The sequence below is a fragment of the Varroa jacobsoni genome, unplaced genomic scaffold (genome assembly GCF_002532875.2).
Source record: "Varroa jacobsoni isolate VJ856 unplaced genomic scaffold, vjacob_1.0 contig01508, whole genome shotgun sequence".
In the NCBI taxonomy this organism is placed as follows: Eukaryota; Metazoa; Arthropoda; class Arachnida; order Mesostigmata; family Varroidae; genus Varroa; species Varroa jacobsoni.
This window is the reverse complement of record NW_019214649.1, coordinates 46,145-67,521: the sequence shown is the minus strand read 5'-3', so window position 1 is coordinate 67,521 and position 21,377 is coordinate 46,145. Positions and strand designations below refer to the sequence as shown.

The window sequence follows — 21,377 nt, the reverse complement described above, 5'->3', positions numbered from 1 at the left end:
CCGGTGTATTCTACATTCAATTATGTTAACAGCAACCTTCAATGTAATACAATAGGTTTAGGCAAGGTGGTTGAAATTGCCTCCTATCTCATTATCAACTGGTAAACAAGACACCGGACTCTATCAAAATAACATAATCAAACACTTAAAAAATTACAAATTGATGGTAGATGTTAACATACGTTGTAAATCTGTAATTACTAATAGAATCTTGACCGTGGTAAATCTATTTCCTGTAAAAGTATGAGCTCGGTTCGTTGTTATCCTTTAAGCAGGCACGTCATAGAAAAATTGCTAACAAACGAATATAGGGGATGAATTCAAGATGTGATCCAATGGCCGCAAAATCCGTTTTTCCCGTTATCAGTAGATACTTAGGAAGTTCCATAAGACAAATCGTGCCTAAGGATTACGTTTTGTTATTTGGTAGGTTTTTTTTAGGCTGTTTTTCTTTAACTGGCTTCTCGAAGGGATATGAAAAACCCCCACACAGCAGATATCCTCTAAAATACTGACGAAATACGCATTGTTTTTTTTACACAAGCTTTATATATTTTAGGTTACACAGCGGAACGCCTGAAGTTCGCAGATCGCAAGGCCTCCATATGGTTGGGATGCGTTCATCGAGCTCCAATATGTAAACGTCGGGGTCTAGCCAGACGTCTCAAAGATTGGCGTTTCCCCACCTTCCGAGATTTTCCTTCGCCTGCTGCTCTACACAGCTATTTGGAAGCAATATTCGTGTGGCCTTTCGTCCGTGCCACAATATAAAGGTCACCTCCTTATCGGACCTTTCTGAGTCGTGTGCTATGTTATGCATAAGTATCCTTTAAGGCTGACTGACCATCCATCGACTGACTGAGGTCGACCAAAGATCCAACCAATCGAAAATACGAACAATGACGGCTTAGCCAGCCTTATTATTTACTTGAACTTAGATTACTTAGTATTTGAACTAGCAAGTGTGCAAAACACGCATAACAAAAGAGTGTTCTAATAGAAGTCGCCACACAGTAACACCGTTATTTCTCTAGGTCTTGTCTACGTCTTCGTACACTAGAAAATGTCCGCTTTGAACTGGACTTGTGCGGTAGGACAAGTCCGATCAAGACCTACTAACCACCGTTCAAACGATGACCAAGAATCGGCAAAACCTCGAAGCAGAAAGGGCAGGACGGTTGCGGCACTAGGGCTAATTGGAACTCACCTCGCCGTAGTTGGGACGAAAATTATGGAAATTAGCGGGCTAAGAGGAAAACTTAACGGGAGCCGGTACGTAAGAGCGAGCAGCGATGGTGTACAAAGCTGATGGAAAAGTCGAGACAACAATTCAAGGAAGATATATATAAAAGGAGACGACACAACCAATAAAAGCTGTTCGGATTACAATGTTTAACTAAACCTACAAATTGCTACATGTCGTCCACAACAGGAAAAAGACCGTCTTGTCTGTGAACCGTGATTATTATGGACGATACGGTCACTTTGATGGGGCCACGAAAAGAAGGCAGCAAATAAGCCTCACGAAAATTGTTTAGCCATATATATTTGATACGCCTGATATACCTGTCTTTTCGGAGAAACAGACAATGTTGGGTTCATGTTATATCTAATCAATTCAGTTTCAGTTCGATCTGATTAGATTAAAGCAGCAATAGACATGCTGCATTTAGGAAGGATGAGGTCTTCGAAATTACATCTTATTTGGTGGAGTTTTCTTGTCTTAAAAAGCGAGGCACATAGATTAGAAGTTTATATCAGGTGTTATATACATGAACTCTTCGTGCACCTATTGATGGCCTTTCGTAAAATGTTGGTTTACTTTCAAGTAGTTTACTTACTTACTGAATGTTCACGAATTCGTGCCTCAGTTTATGCAGCTTCATTAGACCTAGACGACTTAGAAACTACTACTAACCAACCAAAGTTACTTATCAACCACTTGTTTCCAACTTGCAGACTGTATATCTGAAATGTTTTCCTTTTCGCAGTCCAAGTTTTCTTCTTCTTCAAAAAAAGAGACATTCTTCAAAAACTCGTTTTTTGGCAGGGCACAATAGAATTCCACGTTCATCACACAGCTCCTAGCGAATTACAGTGGCCGTTCGATACGAAATTCGATGTTCAATGTGAGCTACAACTGGATCTTCACCTAACGATTCACCGATCTTCTGAGAACAAACCCTAATCAATGACCTTATACGAGACGTTTTAAACGACTTCCAGGTGTTAAAAACTCTAGTAACACGGTTCCTTGAGAACGAAATCATCAGTGTAGTATGAAAAAGTTTTTCCACTGAGCCATTTTTGTGCGATAAAAAATCCATAAGTACTTTGAACAAATCATGATACATCGACTGTACTTTTTATTGTCTTCACGACGAAAACCAGTTATCAGCTTTCATAGTTGTATTTACTAAACGTTTTTGAAAACATCGTGCCGCTTCATAGTTATTATAGAAAACACCGGGGAACGAACTCGCTGATATTTATTTAAAAGTCTAATCTCTCCCTGACTAGTCGAACATGAACGTTGTTTTGTCGACACCAGTGAAATTCTGCTGACCGATATCTCCCTCAGCTCAACTTGGTCCTATAGAATCATAGATGGGCTGCTCGTCCACAAGGTCGTATCATGGACATGAACAACTCGTAGCTCAATCACAGCACTTGAGTGTCGAGATTTTTGCCGAATTTAACGGCTCATTGGACAGACCACGCTATGTCCTGAGCCACTGAAACGTGTTTTATTTTCTAGAGAAACTATTTCTATAGTATCGCTATTTTGAGTAAAAAAAAAAACACCGCAAACGTTCTAATGGTGTAGAAATGCTTTGTGTGATTGTTTATTATCGTAATATTCCAATGTGTAATAATTGTTTATTTTTATTTTCTGCTTTCTTATATTCTTGTTATTATAATATTTAATTTTTGCAATTATTGTTGCTAGCATCGGTACCATCCATCTTCATATACCTTCTCATGTAGCACTGCTGGTAGTAACACTCTTTAACCGCAACGTTATATGAACGCTGCTGTCACCTTTGATTCTACTCAGTTATTATAATAATGTCCCTCTTTTTCCATGGCTGTAAATTGTCACGTTGCCCCCTTGGTGATCGTACGTACTGAATTCGCTTTCACATTTACGAATTGGCCAAGACTTGTTTTTTATGCATCGCTATTAACAGCGCCGCGTCTCGATACGCTTTGCGCAATCGTCGAGGAAAGCTTCTACTTATTAGAACGATGTTTTTCGGCAGTATGTGTGGTCATATGACAGAAGCGCTCATATAGACGGTTCCACTAACTCAACGGTTATTCCCTGATTTAGGACAGCGGACAGCGTACTTTGAGCACCCCCAGATTCGATTACAGACACGTTTCCTATCTGATGTTTAACACCGTGAAGCTATGCCCTGCTGTACGGTAGGCTGGCTATTTGTCAGATCCGTGACGCGCCGCTGTGGCGGCGCCGTGTAATTATCGCTTATATAGGTATATATATGCAGCATGCTTGGATTGAATGCGTGAACCCCTTCAAATATAGCAGATGAAAGCGCACGCTCTGATTATCACTCACAGACACATTAAGGGTTCTCGATTGTTTACGCTACGTGTGTAGCCCGAAATTAGTTAGCATTAGGCTTGCCATGGCAATGCTTCGGCTAGAACTGAGCAGATCGGCTCTAGACGAAGTTGTCGAACTGCTAGACGGATATGCTAAAGCTACCGCGGCTGTTCCATGCAAAAATACTTTCAAGCACGTTGGAAATGCTGCGTCTTCGTTTGTGCTGGCCTAACTCTCGAACAGCGGCCACTCGTCTCAACAAGCTCTCAAGAGCTGACTGAAGATCAGTGGAGCCTTCTTGTGCGGCCGACACCTCGACGAAGTCTGAGCTCACTTCACGCCCTGGTGGCCAGCGTGGATGAAGAGGCGAACATGCAAGATAGCAAAACGTTTAGTGTACATGTCGTCGCCACTAGCAGTACGTAAATCATACATAGCCAATAAAAGGAATAAAGATCAATGTACCAAATAAACCAACCAAACAAGATCTACTTTGTCGACAGCTGTTATTGTTATTACTACGATTGCGAAATGACGTTAGTCAAGAACTCACTGTAACGTGTCAACAAAAGGATTTTGGCATCGAAGTACGCAATCGTTCTCGTGCGCTTTGGCACGCTTACCTTCCTCGGTCTCAACTTCGCGTTTGTAGTTGAGATCGCAGCAGTTAGCTACAAGCAGGAGCGGCGTTTCGGGACAGCGTTGCTCCAAGGACGTCACCAGCTCGGCGGCTTGATCAAAACTTCGCCGACTAATGATCGAATAGATAACCAGAAGAGCATCAGCATTTTCGATGCTGTGCGTGTGGCTACACTGTTCAAACTGAACGATGTAACCAGAGTACAAAAGTTAGCTGGCAAAATGATTACTCTCGTATTAATTATTATTTGGCTGGAACAAAAGTTGTTCCACTGAATTCGAAATTTTTGCGCTCAGAACATTATCGTGTTATTAATGTAGTTTTTAATTTCGGTTCAGCAGTCTGCCTTTTTCTGCAAACATCGTATCTCAGAGCGTATCACAATTCGGGTTGGCTACAACGAACAATCTGAAGCTCCACTATGGAAACTTTATTATGTGAAGGTCTGCAATAATTATCTGCCGCTGCTGCCACGAATATAAAATTCGTTTTAAAAAAAAAACGCTAGCGAAATTCAAAGAAAAATTACTCTGGAAAAAATTTTACATTATCGAAAGGATAGGCCCTTAAGTGAACAGTCGAGCGAAAACTCAGCCGATGCTTCTGTTCTAAATCCTGATATTTAATGACATTTCATATATTGAGATCGTTATGTCAAGCGAAATTTAAATAGAATTAATGAGTAATAGAGAATCGTTATTATTGACGTTCCTAAAGCGCATAATATAAACTTAACATTTTTAAAAGGTCCACTCCTATAAAAAGACCCAATTCGAAAAAAAAATCAGTAAATTATTGTTTGAGTTCTCTTTTTCTGAGACATTTTACCTCGACATATCTGATTAGCACGTATGAGTATTTCTATCTCATGAAATTCTGTCTCCAATTTCGATAAGCAGACATTCGAAGCCTTTGAACAATTTACGTTACAGTTTATCATCTTATTAGGGAGTCGAGACGATTGTCTTTGACTTTATGAAAACCCCATAAGGATCAGGGTCGTTTTCGTGTTTCAGCTAGGCTTTGCCTTTGCTCTTCACATCTCTTCCTCCTTCCGTCACAACTTCCTAGGACGCCATGGTGCATCCTAAATGTGGAAGGGCGTTTCACCCAAGTCATAGTGGAATAATTGTACGGAAAAAGGCGTTGCAGAGCAGGGGGTCTATGGCTCCATCATGGTGTGCGCGTCACACATTCGACCCATGGTTCGATTACGATTTCACCTCTGAAACCGGGTGGCGTTTGCTATCAAGATCGTCTTTATGCAAGCAGCCGTTTGCTGAGTCAGAACACTGCTCCACCAAGCTCCTTTGCTTTGTTGGGTAATAGTGAATTCGGGCGCCGGGAGCAACATCGCAGGGAGTCGGGACGCGGTTCGAGCTAACTGGTTAAGCGACCTTCAGACAAATTTGAAGCTGAGACGTGCAAGTCCAACGTAAAATTAGATAAAGCCGAGTGAAGGCAACCGATAGGGGCAATTTAGCCCTTGGTCGGCATACAGTGTTGGCATGCAAGTGGCAGTCAATTGTCACGATGGAGGTACGAGGTGACGATTTAAATAGAAAATGTTGTTCCTGTTGGATCGCATTTATTTCGTCTGTGGTTAACATTCCCTCTAGAGACTCGTAGCGTATTTGTGACGCGAACCAAAGAATGAACGTGTACCTACCAGTCTATAGAAGCATTTTAATTCGCTTATTCTAGCTTACGTTCCTCGATCGTCATTAGCAGACGGTATTTCGATCAGTCATTTCTAACATTAGCTAAGGAAGCTCCTAGAATACTATCAAATGCTAAAATAGAAGAATGCCTTTACGTGGCATCTGAGCCTTGGACAACTATCGAGGGTCAGAATAACGTAATGTGCGTATTTTACATTAGAAAAAGATCTCTCCTTATAAATTTGTGTCAACATGAAACCGATTAAACTAGTTTTTTACTAGCTGAAAAAAGGTTCAAGGTTATAGTAGGATTGGGTAGACTGGACAGCGAGGAACAGAACCATAAGCTTATACATGTATATAGAATGGAAACGAAATTTTTCCTTAATTTAATTAAAGGTGACTGACCGCCTATGTGGACCGTCAGAAACCCACGTGGAAATTAGCCTTGCGAGCAGCTTAGGTAGGTGCACACATATGCGCGCCTACGTACGAGGCAAATTCGACACACTCACTTCCGGGTTTGTCGCCACCTAACCTCCCAGGTACAGAATAAGTAAAGCGGACAAAGGACAAAACTAGAAACGATATTGGATGTTTCTGAACAGAATAGCACCTTGTTTTACAAAACGCAATAACACAACGCTCATTTGAAAGGGGCATAGAAAAGGAACATATTTGCGTACAAATCTTTCACCTTTACGCTGTTCGTTGTGCGTCTATCGTATGACCTGATAGACGTTCACCCGTAAGACAAACAGGATACAGCAGGGCAACTGAAATTTGCTTTGCTTGATTTTTCGTTCGGAAACCTTGATCAGTCCCAATACACGGCTAGCAACAGTAGTTGCTACTACATGTTAGTATTTGTCGTTATAACCCTGGGCGATTTTTGGCCAGTTTGAGTCTTTAAGCTGGAAGACGAAGCTTGAAGCAGATCGATTGCTGATACAGTCAAAGAGAGACTCACGCTAACTTTGTGCTCCTCGTGCATCTCCAATTCGAACGACTCATCGGCGATGCCTAACGTCCTGTGATGGACCTCCTTAGCGTGATGGTGCGGATCGTGGAAGAATTTGTCGTACATTAGCCGCGTGATGCAAGCTGCAATTACGCAATGAACAAGATGTGGACAAACGATGCGATCAAAGTCTTATCCTTGTTTCTTCCTCAGAATAATTTTAAACTTACAATTGAAACAGTATTACACCCGTAAATAAATACATTTGTACTTGTGACATAGGGAAATCCATTGCATCTGCAGTTTCAATATTCAGTACGTATATATATATATATATATATACGTACATGGCACAAATGCCATATAGATTTCTTAGATAAGCATAAATGATTATAGGCTTTGAACATCGACTGGCATCGTGCTAACAGCGCCATAGTATCTCTTAAGGGCTGAAGGCCTCACGTTTCTCCTTCGCAAAGCCTGCAGTTTGCAGCAAGCCTTCCTAGAACGGAAACCGGTTCGGTAAGCCTTACGATCAGATGCGGGCGCCTTCAGTCGGTAGCATTCCAAAGAATGTCATTTATTGTTAAACATTTAAGATGTGGCGCAGACTAACCGGAAGCTTTCAGTTCTAATTTCCCCGAATCAATTGCAAATCCGCGTGACGCAGATAAATTGTACAACAGCAACAAATATCGAAGGAAACAGTGGCAGTTTTCCAAAACATTCAAATAAATGTAAAAAGCTGGCGGCCCTGTCCAGCACGAAACGAATTAGGCCTGCGTTCAATTCACGACTAAATCATTCTACTAAAGGTTCTTATGCTTAGCAAATCTATACAAGAGAATGATTAAAAAAGGCTAAGTTAGGAGTGCGCAGTTTCTACCATTTGCTGACTATTATCTATATTCCACTGTTTACTGTAAAAAAAATTATTTTTTGCTCTTGCACAGACAGTACTAAAGAAGAGGAAACAAGCTGTCTGGATTATTTCCTGTAACCATTTACTTGACCGTCACAAACACTATACAGTGACATAACTGGCACTTCATTAAGTAATGATTTTTTCTTAGTGAAGCAACCATTTAAATAAAACGATAGAATAATTAGAGGATTTCATATGCTTAATAAAAACTATCCCTTGCAGGACTATCACAGTAAAATGAATTTAACCCCCTATTTGTGTACCTACTACAGTGTGTGTGTACTAGCATTCTTAACATAAATAATTCATGAATTTAAGAAATGTATTTCTACACACGTGCGTAACTAAAAGAGATTTCAAATGCATTGTCAAGCTACAACTGTCACCCATGAGTACGATAAACTTATCAACGAACAGACGTTGTATTGAAATAACCTTAGGCATAAAAACTCATGTAGGTTATACTAAATGTAAAGGATTAAAGAAAAAAATGAAAACCCTTTATACACGCAAACGCGATAATTAAGAATCGCGTTGTACATTGTGACACGAACTTCTGCGTATCAGTCATAGAAACAATTTACTATTTGGTTATCAGGTTCTATCACTCAACAATGTACTGGCTCACGTAGAATCGATAATTTTCCACACCTGTTTTGCCAACTCCTTTGCCACCGAGTACCGAAATCCTCACTTTATTGGTTTTCGCTTTTGGCGTCATATTTTCACGTACGCCTTTACAATTATTCGTATAATCTATCCGTGTGTGCAGATATCAGTCACGTCCAATCATACACGTCCAATGCCTTGCTTGTCGGACGCACGTATAGACCCATGCGCTGTTTGAGGTCCAGCGTAAACAGTACGCAAGCAAACGCACGTGTTTCGATTTTATACCCGGACTAATTCCAAGGAGAGGGTTCCCGCAAAAACCCTCTCCATTCGTGGGGTTCTACGGCCAAAAAGAGCTCAGCACTTGTTTAGGAAAGGGTATCGGCGCGTTAAAGAGGGACAGCCTACCCGACGTCCGATATAGCTATCCTTGTTCTGTTGCCTGGCTGCCACGTACCAGTTTCTGCAAAGAGGAAGCCCGTAGTGCCGTGTCAGGGCCGACGAGCGTGGCAAGTGGCTCAGCCTATTAAGAAAGAAACAGCGAACAAAACACGATCAATGCAAAGCTCGCACGAACGTGTTCCGCCGATCATAGCCGGAGATTTCTGGGTGGGGGAAATTGCCCATGGTAATCTGACCATCAGTCTATTGCTGACGAACACGAATAAGGGGAAGTGTTCGGAGAAGCACCAGACACCCTGAGGCAGTGCAATGCCCGAAGCACTGTACCCAGGGCACTACGACTGCTACGATTTTTGTAACCATCATTGATACTGTTTTATGGAACGAACCAAGAATAACTTCACCAGTAAAATTTTAATCCTGGCTGAGCCTGTTTTCTTTTTTCTCCTCACCACGAGACAATTATTTCCTCTCAATCATTGCATCGTATCATACTGATGCATCTGGAGATTCCCGTGATAGGTTAGTGGGAAACCTATATGCTTGCTGGTCTTAAGGACACGTTGTGGTCTAGGTTCGAATTCTGGCGTAAACACACGATTCGTGCTGGGAGCTAACAGCCCGGTGGAAGGCGGTACTGGACGTAAAACTCGAAACGTAGAGAGGTGGTTTAAATAATACCAACGGTAGAACTATTATGGTATAGAATTCACGCCAGTGAACCCAAAGAGAGTAGTTGTCCACTTGTGCTAGGATTTTTGCCATGCGCCTCGGACGATATTGAAACAGTCCGGTGTGTAGCGGTCTAGGCTTGTTAGTCATCAGCGCTCATTCCTAATCAACGAACAATTAATCTAATCCGTTATACGAATTCATGGGCATTCGCAGTCAATACAACGCAGTCCAGTGTTTTACGTAACGACAGTGGTTAAGCAGAAAATAATATTATCACTGCGATAATGGATAAATCATAAATCAGAAAACGTCTTTTGGAAAGAATTACCTTGATGCCCGTATCAGGGCAACTCTGCGGAGGTCAACTCGTAGATCGGATTATGGTACTGTAGCAAAGCCAACCAGGTAAATTTCCCGCGCATATAGGGTATGCACCATTTAACAGACAAACAGATTTCGAAAGTTGCAGAAAACCCAGTTCTTATTCTTTCTTTGATGATGATTTTAACCAGGTAAGACGTCGAATACTCATCGAAATTTCGTATTGTCTAGTTGTTAATTTCGAATTCATCATTTATCGTGCATTAAAACGCACATATGTATAATAATATTTAGGGCAAAGCTTGATCAACGCAGTGATAGTTGGCAAAATCTCAAAAGAAGAGATAGCGGTCAGATTTATGGAAGCGCATGTTATCACAGACTATTGCGCAAGATAAAAATCTAATTCAATAAGCAAATCTTAAACTATGCACCATTATTTACAAGCATTGGTATAATATTTATGGCTTGACTCCATGAAACAGACCTGCCGATTGAGAGGAAGGTAGAAAACGATTTCATTGATCATGGAAACGCGACACTGGTCATAAAAGAAAGTCCTGTGGGACGTTCCAACCTGTTCTTTGTTACACTCGCAATGAATCGACGACTGGATAAGAAATTATTGATTCAGTTGCTAGAAAACAGACGCTTATGGCAAATACACCGTGGGTAAATTCGTACATCCTTAGCTGACCTAGTTTTCGAAGGCTCCCATTCAGCGTAACATTGAGCAGTGACTTATTATTACCTTTCTAGGAAATATCAACCACTCGTAGAATCTTAGTCCACTGTCCGCGAATAACAGCCGAGACCTCACGGCTCTTTCCCTAATAGTGGTTCCACTGTACTGATCTGTGATTTCAAATTATCGCGCTCGCATTAGCGCACCTTAACGAGATAACCTTTTTGCGCTGTTTCCTGGTCAGCCACGCGGAATCGCTTCTGGAGTTAGTTAAAAAGTAATCTGTGCGAATGACTGGATCAAAATGCTGCCTAATTCCTTCAGCCTTGTGACCTCGAACCTAAACAAACTTGCAACCCGATCTGAAGGTGCCAATAGGTTCCAAATGTGAGTACGTTGCCCCGGGCCCCTTAAAACAGATGCCAGTCGAGATACAATGGTGATATAATCTAGATTATTATTATTGATTAAACTATATATCTATATCATTATTATCGACAAAACCTTTGGTAGCGACAGGACTTCGATGTAACATTTACCCTAAATAAACATATTATATATGTTTACTTAGGCTATCAACTCAAAATCGTTATATGACTTCGAGTTGATTGGAACAACTGATATTCAACATCTTTTGATGTTTTCAGTTTCACATATGACTACAAATGAATCGTTCGACAAGTTGGGCGTCCACTTCACTTTCTTTTATCTAATAGCTACAACATTACACTTCGCCTGTTTTTTATGTTTTCATAGTCGCCATTTAATCCAACAGCAGTTGTATCTCGGTGCGTCATTGCCACTTCCCTGCTTTCGGTGCATATGTAAACCCTTACATGTAATCTAAGGTTTCGGTTGTTACAATGCTTACTCGTAGCGAAACGGCGAAATCTAAAACTGTAATCACGAATGACGCCCTCAGTATTAGAATTGGATATAATATAGGTTTTCTATGAGAACGCCATGAATACTTTTTTTTTGTGTCCGTTTGTGTACTTATGTCTACTCAGGCCTTTTTGTTCACTATTTTTTATATATTATTTTCTAAAATACTTAATGGCCAGTCTGTTCATCATCATCTCGTGCTTTATACAACCTTAGAAAGCGAAATTGTGCAGGTCTCCTGTGCAAGTACGGTGCATATTAGCTGCCGCTTCATTTATGTAGTTAACTTGGAGCAAGCACAAAGAAACAAAGAGAATATATTTAACTGACACTAGTATTCCCTGACAGACGATTCACCATAGCAAGCTCCTATATCGAACAAATTCCTTAGACCTATGTTGATCTCAAGCTTTCAGCTTAAGCAGATCACATAGTCTATGTGGGTCTGCAACAACTTAGCGGAACACGCCATGCTTGCTCACCTCAGAGATAACTGGCCTAGCATATATCGGTCTTGTTTGTTATTTTACCACTTTACGGAAATGAGTACCACTGAGTGTAAGACGTTCGAGTCAAAGACAACTTTTTCTTGTTGACGCACTCATCGAGCCTCGAAAACGATTTGAACTCAATTCGATAAGGCGTAACTTGTAAGCGCTTTATTAACCGCGAAGTCCATGCAGCCTCGACCAAAAAATGACTGCAAGGTTGCAAAATAGGTTGAACCCCTTGGCTTCGCCTTAAATGAGGTATCCCATTGTGTGAACGACACATATAGCAAGATCCTGAACTGCGAACAAATTGTGAAAGGTGCGATAGAGCTTGGCAAAGATTCTTCCATTGGGACCATGGAATTTTAAAGTGTTATTTTATCGCTCGTTTTATAAATTAGAAAAATTGATGATTGTGTAGAAAGCATCGCAAGTCTATGAAAATGAGGCCATATACGCGTCGAAAAGACTCTTCATCTCATACTCATTGTGGTAGGTGGATCAAGTAAGCACGACATTTTATGTAACGGTTACCTGCCCTTTTCCTTTCTGACAACACCAGGCGGAATAATTCAAAGGATGTTGCAACAAGAAACTGCCAGCTTAAATTTCATTATCCCAACCGGCCATTGGGTTATACCGATCGAAAGCATAAAGGCTTATCATCATGCGAATGCTCCTCTTAGAGTCATCGTCGGCTATAATGGAAACTTCTTAAATAGTTCCATTTTTAGAATTAAAGGCCAACAATGGTGAATGCACAATCATTTTCATTTCACTTCAAGTCTGTATAAGATTCTTTTCTATATGCAACGCAGTCCCCACAAATCCCCAATCAGGACAGTGCTTGTCGTATTACTGCATTTTTCTCAAGTGAAATCTATCTGGGTTTTGCGGTAAAAAAAGTGCTTTGCTGATAAAGTGCTTTTTTTAACCCAACTCAATCATCCCTTAAAGGCCCTGTTGGCTTTTTGAATATTAGAAGATTGTAGGATTTGCAGTTGATGATACTTTGAGCCGGTTTTGTTAAATCTCTTGAGAGAATCGAGAAACTACATGAGTGAGAGCCCTAGCTGTTTTAATGCTAGAAAGAATTTAACGACTACCCCAAATTTATTCGTCCCACAACCTTGAAATGAACGAAGCTAGAAGTGAACGCCTTCTGGATGTCGAGAAATGTTTCATTCTGCTGTAACAAGTTTTTCCGGATATTGCCTCCGATGCAAGCGTTAGACTGTTACATAGGTAATTTTTGCTACTATTGTTAGACTTTTACTATTACTTATAGGAATTTGACTACAAAGACATTCGCTTACATTGGACGTACAATAATTTTCTCGGCCGTTCCTCAGTGTTCATTATCACTTATCGGTAAAAAAATATCATGTCTATATGGAATCAATTACTTTTTTGATGATAAGAAAACTTCTTGACAATGCGCGCTGTATTTAAAACAGTAGTTCGAAAAATAATGGAAGTTGCACCTGTTGCAGCTAAGTATACTTGCGTAAACTTGAGAAGATGGCTCGCAGAGGTGAACTTCACACTGTTCGCGTTACAGGCGAACAAAGTAAACGACACAGAGGCCGGCCCCGAAAGAAGTCGCTTCGCGGTTCATGCACTCTTGATAAGGCTGCCCCCCCGAGCGCTAATGTTGGCAAACGCCATTCACGTGACGCTCCAGATCCTTCGGTATGTAGTAAAAATTAAAGGCAAACAAGACGGAAATTATTCGCCTTTATAAATCAGCCCCTTATTACATTCATATCAAAGTCGTAACGGTAGTGTTTCCATTTTGGCTACAGCGGCGCGATTCAATACACGTACAGAACCTCTTATCAGGTCTTTTTCTACAACGAAGCTGGCGTAAAAGCAAGAAAGAGATGATTATCCAATTATTAACTTCTGCAATACGCTCACATTTACGCGTCCATCCTGTGTAACAAGGACGTCATAGGATTTTTTTATGCACTGTTCTTGTTCAGTTGTTTGTTGTCTATAGATAATCATAAAGAAAAAATGCAACAGTTCATGTAGGTCTAAGGCAGCACAGTCTACTGCTGATTACTTTAAGGAATCATCCTGGCTTTTAGCCAAAGCACGACAGTTTGGTGTATTGCTTGTGGGCAATGACTAAGAGTAAAACCCGGGGTAGCTTTTAGCTCAGTTCCGAACTTTTCACAGTTAATACATTTCGCCATCATCCCACAATTCCCACACTTAATATAAGTGGATTTAGATGACGGTAACACTTGCCGCAGCCGTGATGTGACCTACAACAAGCTTGCACTTTTCCATTATAGCCGACTCACGATTAAGTTGCATCGTATTTAAAAACTTCACACTACTAATTTAATCACATTAGCTTTTGGAAGTAGCGCATGATAAGAAACTGGAGAAGACAACAAAGTTAAATCTTTGTGGACTCTTTTTTGTGAAACTAATAATAATGCTATACATGTACCACAACAAGGCTAGTTTTTGTGCGTAATGTCAGTCAATGACTGAGCATATGTTCAGCTATAATATAATTATAGATTGTTATTATATTTAATTATATATAAATAATTGTAGATTGTGTCCGAACACAAAATTAAGTTGGTGGCTTTAATAAACATGCGATGTCTCCTCCCTCCATGTGATCTATTATTTTGTCTGACTGCTTTACTACGATGCCATTTCGAATTTCAAACATATTCTGAAAACGGAAGGAACGGATTTAAATAGTTACACGAGAGCAATTTCCTACCTGCATAGGTTGTTATTTTCGGAAATGAAGGAGCGCGGTCGTTTGCCTCATTGGTGGACCTAGCTCAAAATCTAGCATTGCCAAAGATAAATCTTGCTTAGGGGTGGGTTGCTCGTGTGTAGGTAACTAAGCTAAATCGGTCAAGAAATCCGTCTCCTGTGTAGTTTGAATTGGAAAAGCTAAAAAGAAATTAATTAGACTTAATGGACTCGTTAGTGCGCGTACGGCCTTTGCTCGAGGTTTTGTTCGGTATATTGCCTATCCAAACGTAAACATGTTTTTTTCAAATGTATGCTTTATTTTCTCCAAATATACACATATTCTACTGACTTTTCCCATCACTGTGTATACGCGTTGGGCCACGGTGTCATAGGTCGCGCATTTAAGTCTAATCTGCCTTAATGTCCTATTAGGTTTCCGAAACAGTCCGAAAATTGCGACTCGCCTTAGTCAAGCCACCAAATGTATCCACCATGAACGACACATTAGTTTCGGCTCACGAAGATCTAGAAGCCCACGTAAAGATGGACAGCTCTGAGCCTACTTGCGAATTGCATAGAACGCGGGGGTAAGCACAAAACTACGTATACGGGCTTCTTGTAAAGCCCATAGTAAAACAACTGAATGCATTTGCGAAAATGCCTATTTGTTTTTTTTTTTAATTATCTAGGCGGACTTTGCGTACTAGTCTCCTTGTGTCTGTCCTTTCTATGTCTAGAGTGGCCAAGCGGGATAAGTGGGCACGTAATATCGGCAATAAGGCTTCAACTAAAGATCCCAAGCCTACATTATCAGATGTAACTTGGCTTTCGTCAAAACCGTACATATCGTCGAAAGCTCGTAGGATATCCAATGAAAAAGAAGAAACCATTCGAAACAAACGGAAGATCTCGACCGGACAAGAAAATGGCCTTTGTACCGAAGTTGAACAACACCGAAAAGAATCAAAACAGCCCAGATCGGTTGTGGCGAAACAAAAAAAGAGTAAAAAAGTTGACTTGAAAGTAGACACACAAATGGCTCAACAAAAAGTCCAACCCAACGATTCGAATGCCGTAGAACTCGACATAGTCCACTGTGTTTGCGGGACAACGTCACGAGACGGTATGATCATGCAGTGTGACTCGTGTTCGGCATGGCAGCATGGGAAATGTTTTGGTGAGTAACGACCAATGACGAATAACACTAAAAGCTTACTGAATTCTATGCCAATGAATCGTTTCAATATTATGTTACTGTATGTCCGAATCTTCCCAGTCTATATTGTTAATTCTTGAGAATAGTAGAACCTTATGTTTATTAATGCAGGTGTCACCGACCCTACTACCCTTCCATCACGATACCTATGCCAGGCTTGTGTGAACGGACGTCGAGTGTGGGCTTCGCACTCCTACAAACAAGCGGCCTTTCGGACGTTAAGCGATGGTTGGTTGCCCCCCTTCACCCCGGTCGATACAATAGGATCTTCGAAACATTTCGCAAACTTGGCAAGAATTTCTAATGTCCTATTTAGGCTCCGCGATATGCTTCATGCCATAGATCTTCGAGTCCAAAAGATACTTGAAATGGGTATGTGTTACCGATTACGTTAGGCGCTCGTACGTTTCTGCGTGTATTTTTCGAGAGATCGCGAGAAATAAAACACGTATATAAGGTGGTGAAAGTCTAATTTTGACATCTTATTAGCCTGTTTTACGCGCGAAACGCAAATTGTTCATATACTAGATATTTGCTATACAAAAGTTCTATGATGAATGATTCGTTAATAAATTATTGACAACAGACTGGCGCATTTGCCGCTAGGCGATGACCCATTGATATTGAGCCCGGATGGGTATTTGAACATAACTATTCCCTCTAATCATGATGCCTACTTAGCTTTAATAATCCGTTTAGAAAAATCTGTGCGATCCAGAAAAAGCATGTTATAATATACTCTACTATATTGGACTAAAACTATCTAAACTATTGGACACCCACCGCTATAGCTTATAGGCTAAGTTATAGCGGCGGGTCTATCATAGAACTCTATCGTAGCCAGTTCCATTCCTGTTGTCCTTTTCCTGACGAAATCGGTTCTATCTATATAGCACACTTGAACTGAATGAGTTAAACGCAAACCAGCTTAGTCTTAGTCAAATTGTTTGTCTGTCTGACACCGCACTGGCTTCAGGATCACCGGCGGATGAAACATATGGTCGATTGGCTGCCGAGGCCGTGGATGCCGCCCGAGTTCAGTGGGCCATGGATGCGTGTGAGACCGTTCTTCGGAAATCAGAACGCGAAACTGAGATTCGACATCCTCCCATTATCATTGGCAAAGATGATACGGGCATACAGTTGAAAGCTGCAGATATCGTCAAGGATCTAGGGATAGTACAACAGCTAATTTTATACAGCACAATTAAATGCGATTCTCCCGCTGAGCGTGGTTAGGAGAAAGAACGTAACAATTTTTTGAGCCAATAAAATGATCCGTGAGGCCGATTGTCGAATGTCAGCGGTAATTTTCTGGACTGAAGCCGCGCCCTGATGAACTTCGCCGTCGTTTGGCCTTTCCTAGATGTAATGCTGTCGGTCGAACTATTGTTATAAAAAGAAATCGAAATATTAATATGCATGATATATAGAGTGAGGTAGCTTTAAGATGTTGAAATCGTTATCGATTACTAATCGCTGGCACTCGATTTTACCGCTGTGTACGATCGTTGAGCGAATCACATGCCTACGTACACATACGACTCATTTCGGCTCGTTTTAGCTTAGCCAATCCGGATAGATTTTTCGCATCTGCCTCATCTTGTACATACCTATTTTTGGCGACTGTAATAAAAACATGGTAAGTTTGTTTCTTTCCTCTTGTTGTTTTCAATTATGTAGGTTATTAGGCCATGCGTAAGAGTAAACAGTAGTATCAATATTATTTTCTTTTTCTAGCAACTCCGTAAAGTGTATCCTAAAAGTATTTGCCTTCAGCGACCCACGTTGTGCAGTAAATATGTATTGTATGTCGAGGAATCTTCACGAATTGAACAGACGGACGCCCGCAAAATGCATAGAAACAAATATGAAATTTCGAGAAATCCTCTGGAATCGACCGACAGGCAACACCAACAAAGGCTTTTCAACGCTTCCAGTCGCTGTACGATTAAAGCTATTATTCCAATGCGCAAGAGAAAATCGTGAATGAATTTTCATTTTCCGATGGTCCAGCCAACTTCTATACAAAATGTTTACCCAGATTTCGTTCTCTTCTGCAAAGCGTTCAGCTGACGACTACAGTCGATCGTCATACAGCTGAGAACCCTTGAGGACGCTGTGTGCTTGGCCAAGGTTCCTACTTCGTTGATTTTTTATACGGCCCCTCTGGTTGCATTGTTTGGCAATATTTAGCAACTAGTAAACAGACACTAAGGTTTTTGGTAAGGGGTTTTACTAGAGAAGCATTTTGGGCAGGCTGGAAGATGCAGATGGAGATCTTCAGGCACGCACACTGTTGCGTACTCTGTGCTGGTGACATAACGTGTTCCTTCAGCTTCAAATTCGCCAACCTGTACATTATTCATTTGTGCTGGAACGGCGCAAAACAACAAGTAAGTCAAAGCCTTTTGTGTTCTCCCTCTTCGGCGCCCTCATTGATCGACATTAAGCAGCGTAGCGTCGGCGCCCCACTTTTTTGCGCTTACATCTTACTGCTCTATGGCGAAACTACAACCGGCGGTTGGTGTCAACTGGATGAGCTACTTGATGAGTCAATCCGCGCGTAGCGTTTAAGCCAACGGAAAATCACGTCAAATAATTAGGGCTAAAAAAAAATCTATCGATATGCGTAGAAAAAGGAGAACCGATTTGATCGGAACAATCTGAACAGAAGTTATACGTGTTAAATAGAAAACAATTTCTATTAAAGAAACTAGTCCACCAACTGTCAAAGCTATAAGAGGCCTATTCAGACCAAACTCGTGGGCAGTATACTCTGCAGGCAATAAAATTGAAGTCAATTTCACTGCGAAATTTAGATGACGTAAAACGTAAAACGTAAAATAGCTGCACTATGTAATTCGTCTGCATTGGATTAAAAATTTAAATAATAGCGCGGCTCGATAGAGATTTGAGGCTCGTTCTTAACAATGAAATAAGCAAAAATGTATTATATACAACATTGGAGGTTTCTATTGTCGAATGTACCGAATAGTAATGTGGACAGTGATTTTAATTAACCATTTTGCACTGCTATATATCCATTTATATCGACGTGTAGATAGAATAATGTGTTTTTTTCTTATTGTCCGGTGAAAAGCGAAATTAGTTTAAACATATTTTTCAGTAAACAGGGAAAACGTATAATGACAAATAATATAATTTGTTATTATATGTTTTAAGCAGTTTTAATTTGGAAGTGATATAGCATATGCTTAAAGCTATCTTTTTTTTATCAGCCTTGATGTTAACTGCTTATGTTCAATTAGTAATAAATATTCTCCAATACGGATACAAGCTGAAATTGTGGCCAATTCGTTAATCAGTCAATACATTAGAAAAAATCCCAAGCCGTCCCTGAGGAGTGCAAGTGTGACCCCACTTATGATAAAGGGAATTTGTACCCATTCTGCTTAATTTCCCATATCTATTTGAACCATCACATCGTTTCTGTATGTTACCAAGCTTCTTTACTTGACTTATATAAAACTCACTAGCTAATTTTCTTTTTCTAACTCTCCGTTGATTTAGAGGGCACGGGGCAAAGTGCATAACCTACATCGAACCGGTCGTTCTATCGGAGGATGCGAAACAATTTACGAACCAATAGCTCGTGCGCTTAACGGGTTTCAGGCTGAGTCGCAACAAATTGTCGAAGTTACCGCCGCAGCGTTCATTATTAGCTTATACATACAGCATATACCTTCTGACCTTGGGCAATGACCGTGGCGAAATCTCCTGGGGCGCCATAGGTTGGGGCAGGTTTCATGATAACTTCCGCGGGATCCTTTAAACAAATATCGACTCAGCGTATTAGTGATACTCGCTTCCATAGTTAAACAAACCTGCACAACATTGATATATATATTTATATATATTTCCTCTTGTCCGCGAAAAAAGTCCCGAATAATCCAATTGAGAGGGAAAGAAAGATGCGTGGTTTGTAATCTCTAAGATGTATCGTTGTTCTGCCAAATAAAGTAGTCTATTCCCAACGTTGTATTATAAGCTGTATTTATTTGGAATCTGAAAAACCATTTTTCCTTGCATAATAGGGACTTCGCCGATTTTCTACAATGTTATCCCTCTTCATCGATAGAGGGTCTTATAATAGTTTTAGTCTTGTTTCATTTTTCTTGAGCTGAACGATCTTGCTTTTGGCAGTAACTCCTTTGCTGGTTATAGATGCGAATTCTGCGAATTTTGCCTTAACTTAGCTTTCAAGCTAAACATAACACTGGACAAACTCCTTTTAAGTACGGTATCCACGACGGTCTACAACCATGTGCTATCGTTTAATTTATGAAGATGTGTTTTGTATCGTCGCACAGGCACCCCTTACCATACAAAACCATCACTTCATTTATTTTCATTTGTACTTATTTTTGTCAATTGTGTTTGGCTTAAATTTCTATTCTATTTTCAGCATAATTTCTTCTAGTTTTTGGACTGAGTCTGCACCCTCGTATTACTCGTTGTAATTGTCCTTCCCGTCAGCTCTCAACAAACAGACAGTACATACCTCATACACACTAACGCACATACACACGAAATGTAAATAGAAATAAGTTGACAGATATATCTAGTGTAGAGCGTTTATTGTGTTCTACAACGGTTTAATCATTCACGATCGCTTTGCAAAACACGAGATTTCGGCCGGCTGCCGCCCCCCGGACAGTGTCATCTATCCGTTTCCTATTGTCGAACTAAATGGATGCCAGCCAAAATCATAGCAATACCCACAGGTCTACAGACAGACCATCAGCGAGCGGGAAGAATGGGAGGCGCTGTTGTACACTGACACCCTCCACTAGGACTATCGGTGTCCCTCATCCCCTTACGTTCACTCGCCACGTTCGCGTGCAAGGCAGTCGCTTTACTTCGCGCTCATTAGACACCACAACTGTGGCCTGTTCCTGTGAACCCGTTATTTCTAGAAATAGATTGACAGATCTCGTGCACAATTGAGCATCCGTCGACGACTGGTCGATGACTATAATCAAAAATAGGAAACACTCTCACCGCCTGTTCTTGCCGTTGGTAGTGCTCCGAAGAATCGAACTATCGGGGACGACTTAAGTATACACCTCTATAACCCCTATCATGGTGGCTGTGTTATTGTTTCTGAATGTCTATCCATGCCAACGGCTTTAACGAGTGCAGGCTATCAAGGAAGCCAACTACGACCTGGTGTCCTTTTATAGATGTTAGTCTTCGTTAACAGTTCATCAGCCGTGGGCCATTGCCGCACGCTGTACTCTGAAGTATGCCCTGATTGAATGTTACCGCCGGCGGAGCAGTCCAGCGTAATCCAGCAAAATTCAACTCAGTTCACTCTATGTATAACCTAAAATACTCTCCGAAAGACGTGCAACTGGGGAGCACTCTTAGCCGAACATACGTTCGTCTTAAACAGCATGGGATTGACCAACGTCTCAGCTAGGTTAAGGACGAGTATTTCTTTGCCGCTCATCCACTCACGAGTATGAGCGAAGCCACAACAGTTGCTGCACTACGTTGTATAACGGGGCAAATTATGGAAAAGTTTATATATATCAGCGGATAAAGTGAGTGGCTACCTCGACTTTATATAAACAGC

General features: G+C 40.8%; 2 protein-coding genes across 4 annotated transcripts; one reads left to right on the top strand and one right to left on the bottom strand.

Moving 5' to 3' along the window:
* Positions 1–2,813: 2,813 nt before the first annotated feature.
* Positions 2,814–8,607, bottom strand: LOC111272067 (ras-like protein family member 11B). The gene is made up of 4 exons (XM_022853246.1): positions 8,410–8,607; positions 6,843–6,976; positions 4,195–4,393; positions 2,814–3,913 (listed from the first exon to the last, which is right to left on the bottom strand). Exons 1-4 carry the CDS (start codon positions 8,477–8,479, stop codon positions 3,711–3,713), a joined length of 606 nt encoding a protein of 201 aa, XP_022708981.1. The 5' UTR covers positions 8,480–8,607; the 3' UTR covers positions 2,814–3,710.
* Positions 8,608–10,525: 1,918 nt separating this feature from the next.
* Positions 10,526–17,073, top strand: LOC111272064 (uncharacterized). Of its 3 annotated transcripts, none has more exons than XM_022853244.2 (5): positions 10,526–10,840; positions 14,992–15,146; positions 15,297–15,736; positions 15,887–16,147; positions 16,752–17,073. In XM_022853244.2, the coding sequence occupies exons 2-5, from the start codon at positions 15,052–15,054 to the stop codon at positions 17,012–17,014; spliced, it is 1,059 nt and encodes a 352-aa protein (XP_022708979.1). In that variant the 5' UTR covers positions 10,526–10,840; positions 14,992–15,051; the 3' UTR covers positions 17,015–17,073. The 3 variants fall into 3 exon arrangements, with proteins under 3 accessions (XP_022708979.1, XP_022708978.1, XP_022708977.1); XM_022853243.2 differs by lacking the exon at positions 10,526–10,840 and adding an exon at positions 13,340–13,521 and having other exon boundaries at positions 15,887–16,003; XM_022853242.2 differs by lacking the exon at positions 10,526–10,840 and adding an exon at positions 13,340–13,521.
* Positions 17,074–21,377: the final 4,304 nt, after the last annotated feature.

Coding starts and splice junctions, on each gene's coding strand:
- LOC111272067 (XM_022853246.1), bottom strand. CDS start 8,479: ATGACGCCAAAAGCGAAAACCAATAAAGTGAGGATTTCGGTACTCGGT. Junction 6,977..8,409: donor CAAAGGAGTTGGCAAAACAG/GTGTGGAAAATT, acceptor GCGTAATTGCAG/CTTGCATCACGCGGCTAATG. Junction 3,914..4,194: donor CGAAGTTGAGACCGAGGAAG/GTAAGCGTGCCA, acceptor GCTGGCCACCAG/GGCGTGAAGTGAGCTCAGAC.
- LOC111272064 (XM_022853242.2), top strand. CDS start 13,351: ATGGCTCGCAGAGGTGAACTTCACACTGTTCGCGTTACAGGCGAACAA. Junction 13,522..14,991: donor GTGACGCTCCAGATCCTTCG/GTATGTAGTAAA, acceptor ATGTCCTATTAG/GTTTCCGAAACAGTCCGAAA. Junction 16,148..16,751: donor CCAAAAGATACTTGAAATGG/GTATGTGTTACC, acceptor CACTGGCTTCAG/GATCACCGGCGGATGAAACA.